The 11291-nt window shown below is 36.0% G+C and overlaps 1 protein-coding gene across 2 annotated transcripts; it reads right to left on the bottom strand.

The window, feature by feature from the left end:
* Positions 1 to 389: 389 nt before the first annotated feature.
* Positions 390 to 8715, bottom strand: LOC147870228 (uncharacterized). 2 transcript variants are annotated; one of them, XM_087338073.1, is made up of 9 exons: positions 8247 to 8715; positions 6910 to 7144; positions 6535 to 6704; positions 6291 to 6433; positions 5535 to 5712; positions 4799 to 5408; positions 4461 to 4573; positions 4090 to 4330; positions 390 to 1126 (listed from the first exon to the last, which is right to left on the bottom strand). In XM_087338073.1, exons 1-9 carry the CDS (start codon positions 8462 to 8464, stop codon positions 899 to 901), a joined length of 2136 nt encoding a protein of 711 aa, XP_087194199.1. In that variant the 5' UTR covers positions 8465 to 8715; the 3' UTR covers positions 390 to 898. The 2 variants fall into 2 exon arrangements, with proteins under 2 accessions (XP_087194199.1, XP_087194207.1); XM_087338081.1 differs by lacking the exon at positions 390 to 1126 and adding an exon at positions 3300 to 3532.
* Between the last annotated feature and the right edge of the window lie 2576 nt (positions 8716 to 11291).

Here is an 11291-nt window from a genome sequence, read left to right as displayed (position 1 = left end):
TTGCTATTTGGGGTGTTCAAAGAAAGTGATTGACCTTGGAAGAATTAGCCAACACAAAACCCATTTAACTAGTCAATAGTAATATACTAACGGTCGCCAACATGTAAAGGCAAAACAACAAACAAAATAGTCAAATAGTCACCCCTTCAATTTTGAGAATAACATAAATTTAAAATAATACTTGATGTAAAATGTCATAGAAAGTAATCCAATTCTCAAATCTACTCCTATTTATCATCTCTGAATATTTTACGCACAAATCATTGATAAGTGAGATCTTTAAAGTCTTTTGGGATCTTTATTGTGATGCAAAACTAGAGAACATATATTCGGAGCTCATTTCTCACATGAAACTTCATTTTGAACAGCGAACACGTGACCGACTACACTCAGAGAAATAGTATATATAAATATATGGATACGACTTTAACCATACTACGGAATCAAGGTGGTCACTTTGCTAAGGACCTCTTCTCTAACAATATTCCACTCTAACATTACTTCAGTCCTCCTGTCATAGTTACAATTTACTGTAGAAATATGTACAGTTCTGACAACTCAAGTTAACGAGTAGGTGATTCTACTTAAGGTGAAAGGAAAAGCAAACAACAGGCTCTAACTGAGGCTATATTTGTAAGAGTTCAAATTACTCGAGTGTGATAAAGATTGTAGAGCATGTATACAATGTGGATAAAACGAAAAGAAGCAATACCTATACAAGGGATCCTTCATACCAACTTGAATCTATTTGTACCATCTCCATTCTTTACTGATGTTTGAGGGTGTGTGTCAGCTATATGCATCTTCCAAATACCAATATATCTTCCCTGTTGCTTTAGTATCTATATCTATCTATATAGCTAACATGGGGGAAGAGCTGAAAAACTGTTCAGGATCTTTAGCTTTTCTTTTTCTCTTCCTCAACTTTGAGGAGACGAACAGGAACAACAGGTATGCTGTACCACCATTCTCTTACCCTTCGCATTATGCGTTCAGTGCTTTCTTGACGGAAGCGTGTTTGTCGTGTGAATGCCTCCCAAAACATTGAGAGCAAAATTAGCTTGAAAGGAAGAAATGCGAGAGAAAATGCAAGGATGACTAGCACTTTCGCCACTTGGTCTGTCGCCTATGAAAAATGTTTTCGCAAACATACTTTTTAGAAGAAGAAAATAATATCTTTCAGTTAAAAGGAACAAAATTTACCCTTGTGACAAACTAGTATAGAATGTGCACTGACAATAGCCTGACTTATTATTGTGAAGGGTTTGAGTATTAACTCCTGATGAATTTTGAAATTCTGAACAAAATGATAAGCATCACACAATCATCAATCCTATTCCAAATTTTCTAATCTTTTTCTTTTTGTATTTAGATAGTCTATGGTTCATACCATCACATAAAGCAAACACATTGCCTTCGCTAATCCCTTCTAAGCCAATGCATTGAGCTTGATGACAAGTTCTAGAAACAAACAAAGCTAGCCTATGATCTTATGATAACTATGTCATGTCAGCTGAGGTTGCAAAGAGTGGGAAAGAAACGAAAATATAGAAATCTTGTACAGTACCGTTTTCATGGTTTATGTATTAGATATTAAATAGACTCAAGAAATATTAGATATAAGATAACTTTGACCATGTGAAGTCGGCTTTGGGTATATGATAGGGCACGAGGAAGGTGTATGGATGAATCTGATGAGTTGATGGGAATAGGCCCAATAAGGCTATACAAAATTCCCCATTTTAGCATTGCAAACCAAAAAAGATACCAGTTAGTTTCATCCCTTATTTTTCTACTTTGATAAGGAGGTGGCGGACCTCATGGCTCCACCCTTACAAACATTCAGCATATGGAGCTAGGGAAGGTATTATATGGATGCCTAGGTCTACATTTCTAATGGACACCTTGATGAAATATAAATGCAATAATCAACCACTTCTGAGGCGCCCCATTCCAAAAGTAGAGTCCAAATAGGAGGTACCTAATACAAATTTCTGGGTATGGTATTTCATGCAATTTGGATAGTCCATGATCAGAGTCTGAATATAGAACTTTAGCAAGATTCATGGTATTCTTAATCACATGATATGGAGTTGCTAGTGAGGTTAGGACATGCGGTTGGGAATGGTTAGGCCACTTTGAAAATTCAATCTCCTTAACATATAATAATCCAGTCTTGATTTCTGTGCAAATGCTGAGAACATTCATAAGACAAACACACATGAAGTAGCATGGCCGAGAAAATTTATCCCTCCTATGTCACGACATCTTTGGATGACAGGAACATGTAGAGAGAACAAAAATGTCGCTCTCACCTTTCCACCTGGGTTTCCTTGACTACGGTTCTTATGTAGATGTAAGAAACTGCCCACTAATTATTCTGCAGAATGGCATATTTTGTGGAATGTGAGGACATGAGTTTAAACGATTTTAAAACAGCTCACAGTTACCACAAAAAGGGATTATTTAGCCACAGCATTAAGAAAGGATAATCCTCCTCTACTTATCTTCACAACCCGTATCGTTGAACTATAAATCATTCTCGATGTTCATACGCAGTGTCCAGCAACTATCTGTAGCTCTTGCACTAGAGACTAGAGAAGATCATTCACGCTGTTGGGGAATAACATCCAGCCAAGTTGACAACGAATCTCGCTGGTCAAAATAGCCCAAATGAATGTTCATTATCTAATGATTGCATGTCTTTTTCTCTTTTTGTCACCGGGAGTGTTAGTTTTGATCTCTTTTTTAAACAATTATTTCTCGTTTATTTTATTTTTACTCAGTACCAGTAACTCTTGAAATTGGGAGCAATATCAGAAGAGCCACGGTCCATAGTCCAGACTGGTATCGTATGTGATTGGTTCAGATAACATTTGGTTTTGATGCAAGAGGAGGGTGTGCATCCAATTGTAAAAGTGTCTTAAAAAACCCCTTACATATTCCACTTAAAAGTTATGAATGGACAAATGAGAGGGATAAAATATGTTTTTGAAGAGATGACACAAGGCAATATGAGAAAATAGATTCAAGGAGATGGAAAAATCAATTTAGAGAGCTGAAATCTGCAGGAATCATAGTTGATTTACTTTCTTTGGTACGATGCTCTGGGGAGAATACTTAGGAAGCTTTATGATGGGTTATAGTTCCTGAAATAGGCTTAGAATGTTGGGTTTGGGCTCTGAGTTATTGTCTTACATTCTATTCATAATCAATCCAAGAAATACCGAAGGAAGCCCCAAGGATTTGGGGCCAACAGGGCACCAAATTCTTGTTTAGCATAATACAACTCATCGGACGTGAAATGAAATCGTAAGAATTATCTTCGACATTTTATATCAAACTCTTCAGTGATGAACTTTAGCTAAATTGGTTGTCTGCTTGGAGTTTTACTGTCTGAAAAAAGGCTAAAACATCAGACTACTGGGATTTCAGGAACTACATGCATACAGGTTTTTACTTGTAGATGATCTTTGTATAGTAGTTTCTGGCAAGAATATCTCATGTTTCCTCAACATTCGAAGAATGTATCCTACATGTTCAAAACCAAACAAATGAAAGGTTTTTACTTCATAGCTGAGAAACAGGAATGACCTGGTTTTACTGTCCAAAGAAACTACATGCATACAGGTTTTTACTTGTAGATGATCTTTGTATATTAGTTTCTGGCAAGAATATCTCATGTTTCATTCGAAGAATGTATCCTACATGTTCAAGACCAAACAAATGAAAGGTTTTTACTTCATAGTTGAGAAACAGGAATGAACTGGTTTTATTACTCACAGATTTTCGTCAAAAACGGAAAAAGAATTGACATTCCAATGAAGGGTAAAGAGAATTAAAATAACAAGAAGAATAATGCAAACGTTCAGAAGCTAATTTAATTATTCCTTGCATTCTCAAACATATTTGAACAGGTAAATAGAGAAAAAAACCGCTGAGAACTTGAACAGGTGTGCATGTGCCATGGCTTTCTTAATGAGTATATGCAGAAGATCCGAAACACCAGACACTCACCTACCCCTTATTTTATTTGTGTGAAATGAATTTACGATTTTAAATTGGAGATTAACTAAGTTTAGATGTAACCTGAGAGTGTGTTGAGAACAAGATAGCCCGGAGTTTCAAAAGGAAGATATTTCCAGCCTGTAACAAGTCTTTCAATTCAGTTAGGCCCTGCTGCAGAGCTAACAGCTGTTCCACAGTGCTTTGAACTGCAGGGGATATAACTCGAAGCTCTCCCGAATTGTTATCTTGACCTTGCCTGAACCAGAGCATGAATCCAGCCAAGCACAAAAGGCACACCGGAATGACATATCCAAGGAGATTCCTGTCAATATCCCCACACACTGGCTCAAAACAGTGTAAATGATGAATGTGAGGCAAGGAACAGAAAACTTATGATGAATATCTCAACGTTGATTCATTCACTCTGGGCTTGCAAGTATCAAAAAACATACTTGAGCATGACATAGGAACAAATTATAAGAAAAGTGGTTGTCTTAAATGGTTCATTCCAAGACTGCAATGACTTGATCCACTCCAAAACAGCACTGATGGGTACCATCAACTCCTGGGAATAGAAATGTTCCAAGTAAATTGTAAGCACTAAGCCATTTTAAAAAGAAAGATGATGTATTTATGCCTCAAAAAGACCAAAACAGCCTCAACAAGATACCACAAATGAGTATATGGTCTCTTCTATAAGGACAATTAAAGTACATGAAACAAAATATATATTTAGATGTACATAAGAATTAAACAGAGTTAAACTGGAGGAGAAAATAATGATAAAAACCTTCATTACAGCTATATTCATCTCAATTCCATCAACTTTCACACCATCAATAGTAGATTGTGCAAGTTCCATTCGTTTCGAGTTATCTCGAGACTGCATGACTGCTCTTTCAACAGGATTTAGATCACCAATCAAAAACTCTCCAACAGGGAAAGCTGCATCCTCACCACTTGATGGTTTCTTTGAGGCACCAAAACTGATTAAAGTTGCAGCTGCTGATATCGCAAAAAGCCGATGTGTTACAAATTTACCATTACTGGTACTGGTGTTGGGACCGGCACAGGCATCTCCATCAATGCGTGGACTATCTACCGATCGAAGAGTTCTTGCCACAGCCTCCATTATAAGATCTCCACCATGTAGCTCCTCGCCAGTTAAAAATGAAAGAAGGGCCTCTGGTTTGGGGGGTAAAGCATGACTTAGCTCCCTCGTTGCTCGAAGACGAGCAATGCCTAAAACTGCCCTTGATAAAGCCTCGGCCTTTCCTACTTCTAACTGATATTTTCTTATGAACTGGTGTGCACAAATAAGTTCTCGCACGACTGAGAGCCAATAATCACGCCGTGCATGACCCGTGAACTCTGGAAACTCAAATAGCAATGGTTCAGGGCTGCAATAATTACCCATCAATAAGCAGCGTGCTTGAATAGAAAAACAAATGTATATATAGAAAAGTTAGTATGCATATATGTCGTATCAACTTCTACAAATTCATATCTATCTATAGTAAACTTACATCGCAGCTGATTTGCATAAAATAGCTTTGTCAAATAATCGTGCACCCCATGGACCAGTCAGCTCAGGTCTTACAGTTTGACGGAAATTACCAGCTAGATCAAATTTCTTAGGCTTATCATATGACACCACTCCGATGGATTCAAAATATAGAGCATGATCTGTCAGGGTTAAACGACCTGCAGAAATGTAACTTCCAAAATGAGTTAGCATCATATTTGTAAAAGCGCCTCCCATTATCTTTTCAAAGAACTACAAAAAGACACTATTAAGCCCCACTTTAGTCATACATAATCGAAAGCTCCCATATGAAACAGAAGAAATTCACTACTTAAACAATCTTCTTTTTGTCAAAATATGGAGTTTTTAAACCCTTACAATTTGTTATCCTCTTCCAAAGCATATTTTCAGGGATTATGAATTGTGTAAAAGCTAATTATGGGTAAAACAATTAATCACTGCCCTTGGAGATAATTCAGTAATGAAAAATGGAGGTATTATGCTAAAATTCAGTTAAGTTACAAAAATTATTAAGTAATTTAGAGACATATATGATGCAAAAAAATTCTATAGAAATCCACTGGAATTTAGTGGGACTCTACTTCAGCCATAGTACCATTTTACATCACTTAAATAACGTAGTTATACATAGTTTAAAAAATAACATTCTGCTTTGTACAAATCAACTACAACATATAAGAAGTGACTCTACGCATGCAGCATAACCTTTTCTCCAAAGTATTAGGCAAACATTTACCTGGCCATGTCGATACACCCACGTGTTGAAGAACTGGTTGTGTAGTCACAGTTCCCTCAAGCTCGATGACAATTTCTCTTTTAATCATATGGAGCTTCGATAAATGTGCCGCTGAAGACTGACTTTTCATAGCTTTAAGAGCCCTAACAATGAAAAAATAGGAAAGCATAAATCTTTACTTCTTCACATAGATGTAGATACAATAAATCAAGCAGTTTATTAGAAAAGAATTGAAGTATCTCACTTCTCAAGTTCTCCCAGATACTTATCATAAACTGAAAACTGAAGTCTTCCTTCACTTGCAGAAGTCAATGCATCATATTGACTGTGTACTGTGACAGGGTCTGCAACACCAGCGATGGCAGGCCCCAACCGCACAAATGCTTGCTTTCCAACTGTTCTCTCAGTGTCTACCTGACATAAGTATATTATTTAATGTGGCCATCCCTTGTGGAAAATTTCAAATAAGAAATATACTTTCACTCTGGATGGATGGATCCTATTGCTACTTCCTTAAAACTTCAGCTCCTAAAAAACTCATTGCTTAACATGGCTACTCATGGCGAGATAATAAATATATGTTTCAAAAGTTCCTAAAAGCAAAAACTTCATTGCTCACTTTTATTACAGGTTTGTCTGTTGCACCCGGGGTTTCCCAGGCAAGCATCATCTCAAAAGTGAGCCGCCGAAAATCCTTATTCGACAAGTAATCTGTAACTCGGGAAGAAACTGCAAGTGCTCTAAAGCAACAGTATTCCAACAAATTCCGAGGATACTTTGCCGCTGTCTTTGCAATCTCTGGAATTTCTTCATCAAATTGGTGTTGCAATTCATTGACTGATGTCAATAAAATCCTGGAATAATTAAGGATCTAAAATTTTGAATGCGGTTTTCAAATATAGCAAGTAATACAAAAAGAGTTCTAGAAGCAAATAGCTACAAGCCATGATAGCTAGCCCTACATACCCGATGGTCCTAGCTGCTTGCCCATGATATAGTCAGCTCGAGACACATTCTAAATATCTAACTCCATTCATGTGGAGATATATGTATGCGGGAAACAAAGAAGGACCTTTAGATGCAAGTCACAAGATGCAGCGTACAGCGACGTACCTAGCCCTATAAATCCTAATTAATCTTCAGTCTTGGTAAGATTATGGGTTAGTTGATTCCATTAACATTAAGGTTATGTGAGTTACCACTGTGTTATCCACTTAAACAAAGTATGTAAAAAATCTTAAGCAAAACTCGTGTTACACGAAGGGCTTGACCAGCAAAGCCCGTTATCTAGATTAGACATATTATCTAAACCCTAAACCCTTATTTTTAGTAGTTACCGGTGTTGTAACATAAAAGGATTCGAGAAACAAAACCATTAGCCACTGAAAATTCATAAATAAATAAAGCAACAGAATACAAAGACGATATGAAAATAATAATAAGAAATGAAATTCTTCTTAGAAGCGAACCCCATAAATAAATATCAAAGCAACTGAAAAATAAAGACTAAATCAATGGAATAGGAAATTTGACATAAATAAACACAGGAAACAGACACAAATCTGGAATTTAACCTAGCAAAAAACAATAGTGCATTGGAAAAAGTTAGAAACGACCAAAATATAAATCAGTACAGCATAAGGTTGCATAGAAAGCAATACGACAACATCTCATACAGAATCAATTGCACAAAATAAAAACAAACCAATACAATATAAGTTTATATAGAATTGACCCAAAATGAATTACGAGCAAAGAAGTATTAACATAAGCTTAGATAGATTTAACCCAAAAGGCAAGAGAACAAAATATACAAAATAGGTTTACATAGGACTGAACCCCCAAAAACACAAAGCACTACAACATAAGCTTCCACAGAATTGGATCCATAAAACAATGAGCTGAAAAAAGAAACAAATCAATGAACGCAACATAATTAACATAGAAGGGACCTACTTAGCACACCGAGATGCAACAACATTCGCAAGAGAAGAGAGCTCCCGAACCCATTTCCGGGAACGGCTTGAAGAACCGCTACCGTCTTCAGCTGAATCCTCTGAGATCTCTTCTTCTTCCCACGTGTCTTCCTTCTTCAACACCCCAAAGATACCTTTGAGAGAATTCTCTCTCATCAAATTCTCCATAAAATTCTTGCCTTTCAGCATGCTTCCCATCCATACACATAAAGGAGGAGGAGGAGGAGGAGGAGGAGGAGGAGAAGAAGAAGAAAAAGAACCTTTCGTTATGTTGTATGTCTATTTTGAGATCATTGCCATCAGCATCATGACAAAGATATATATGAAGTGGATAAGATCATTCACCGACAGAGCAAAGCGCATACCTCTATCCAATACTCTAAAACAGAGCAAGTCGCGATGTGAAGGAGAGGGAGAGGACACTAGAACGATTCAGCTTTCCCTTTCGCCCACAAGGAGGAACATAATCAACACCTCTATAGTTTACATTCATCGCCTTAATATAATAATTGTGGACCCATGTTCGGATGTGCATGTGTACATACATACCCATACACACACATCCGACCATGGGAAACACATCCGTTTACACATACATACATTTGCATCCAACCATGAGAAACACGTGCATTTACACATACATATGCATCCGACCATGGCAAATGTTGGGCTAGGGTCGAAATAGTGTGGAGGTGTTGTGTGTGTAAATATACAATTCGTATTCCTGGGGTTCGATCCATAATTAACATTGTGCAACATATCATCAAAGCAAAACCAAGACGCTTTTTAAGCCCACGCATAATGTATCAACCTTGAGTTGGATTCCTCGAATCGTCAACATTGAGAAGTTGAGCACTGATAACATATAATAGAAGTTGAATAAGGGTGTTGAATTTCCCATGCAATAATAGAAGCTGAAAATGGGTTGGATCCACCACATCCAATTCCCCGTATTGAGCGGTAGAGCAAGTGTTGACACAAACAAACTATGTGGATCATCTATCTTAGGCTAGATTCATACCATTTTTCATACAATACGGAGCAATGCACATGGCAATGGAAGCGGAGAAAGAATGTTGGTTTCTAGACCTATGTGAATATAGAACTAAAGCATGTAGAAACATTTAATGGTAGCCAAAAAGAAATTATGATCATCGACAAAAACATGCAAAAATATTGTGATCCCCTCTCTTTGGATCTATTCACTCTCACGTAACTAGATGTGACCAAGGGCCAACCAACCTCACACTTGTGATCAATGCAAAAAGGGGTGTATAGAATATGGTAGATAGGTTGGTTGTTGGATCAAATAACCTTTTCTATGGAAACAAGCCTTAAAATATACTCTAGGGCTAGTCCTCACTTCACCCATTGAGTTGTATTTGTGTGTGTTCACTTAAGACTACATGAATTCCAGCTCCTATTATGTCAACTCTCAACCATAAATTATGGTCCATAATCGAACATCTATACTTACCATTGTGAATAGTAAAGTCGCCATCTTTGGCATTAAGAATTGAGTACATATATGATATACCATGGCATTGTGTCTTTGAGTGTTGTTTTAATCTTGCCATTATTTATTTCCTTTCTAGTAAGGATGGCGTAGGATCTTCTATGTCACACACAAAGTTATCTATCGCATCTCACAGAAAAGAGACATTGTTGGTGGTGTGGCTAGCTACTTGTAGAAAAAAACATAAATAAGTAAAACTATAATTGCTAAATATGGAGAGAGGAAAACAGTGGGACATCAAATATGACCATTGAGAGACATTGATTGACATATTCACATTTGTGGGGTTACTAGACGAATGTATATGAATATGCATACAAATGTAAGAAAAAATATTCGTTAAAAAAAAAAAGAGAGTTCATAAAGTTAGTTTCTTAGATATATGATATATCATTTAAGCTCATAATAAAAAGGGGATATTTTACTTCACATTAAAAAAGAGACTAAGTTCATAATAAAAAGCAGATATTTTACTTCACATTAATATTGTGAAATGCACATAAGAGATCAAAACCAGCCTACTTAGCTTCTTACTTCTTACTCAATTTGTAGTTGATACAAAGGTACCCATTTAGGTTGGCTTAGCTAAAAAGGATGGTTCGGCTTAGGTACACGCATCCTAAAACGGTTGTGCTAAAAGGGTGGCACAAAAGAACACATGCGCACCACTATTTTTATAATAGATGTAAAACTTAAAAACTATTTGTTTTATTTTTAAAATAAAATAAAATATATAATAAAAAGAGAACCTCACAATAATAATATTTTTATAATAAATATAAAACTTAAAAGTATTTGTTATATAATTTAATAAATAAATAATAAGCAAATAAAAAAAATGTTCATTAATCCCCCACTTCTACTCTCCCACATAATTTGATATTTTATGTCATTAAAAAGGGGACCTCACACTAATAATATTTTTATAATAGATATAAAACTTAAAAGTATTTCTTATATTTTTTAATAAAATAATAAATAAGTAAAAGGTTCATTACTCCCCACTTTTTACTCTCCCACAAAATTTGATATTTTTAGTTGACATTAGTGGACCTCAAACTAACAATATTTTTATAATAGATGTAAACCAAGTTCATTAATCCCCACTCTTTACTCTGCCACAAAATTCGATATTTTTATAATAGAAGTAGAAATATTTATTTTTTTAAATAATAAATAAAAGAATGATAATCTTGATGTCATTTTGTAATGGTCGAATATTACAGATGGCGAATACCACGAATATCACGCATGAATCAATCTACGTTAACGTCTATGTCTTGTGTTTACCACGAATATCACGCATGAATCAATCTAGGTTAAGAGACCTATGTCTTGTGTTTACCACGAATATCACGCATGAATCAATCTAGGTTAAGAGACCTATGTCTTGTGTTTACCACGAATATCACGCATGAATAAATCAAGGTTAAAAGATCTCTGTCTTGTGTTTACCATGAATATCACGCATGAATCAATCTAGGTTAAGAGACCTATGTCTTGTGTTTA

The sequence above is a fragment of the Azolla caroliniana genome, unplaced genomic scaffold, assembly GCF_043228905.1.
Source record: "Azolla caroliniana isolate FFs.n. ecotype wild unplaced genomic scaffold, voAzoCaro1.0.p SCAF_1, whole genome shotgun sequence".
Taxonomy (NCBI): domain Eukaryota; kingdom Viridiplantae; phylum Streptophyta; class Polypodiopsida; order Salviniales; family Salviniaceae; genus Azolla; species Azolla caroliniana.
This window is presented reverse-complemented; position numbering and strand designations above follow the sequence as displayed.

Excerpts from the sequence above, each read along its gene's own strand:
- LOC147870228 (XM_087338073.1), bottom strand. The coding sequence starts at position 8,464 with ATGGGAAGCATGCTGAAAGGCAAGAATTTTATGGAGAATTTGATGAGA. Across the intron at positions 6,705-6,909 it reads CAGACAAACCTGTAATAAAA|GTAGACACTGAGAGAACAGT; the intron begins GTGAGCAATGAA and ends TACTTATGTCAG. Across the intron at positions 4,574-4,798 it reads TGAATATAGCTGTAATGAAG|GAGTTGATGGTACCCATCAG; the intron begins GTTTTTATCATT and ends TTCTATTCCCAG.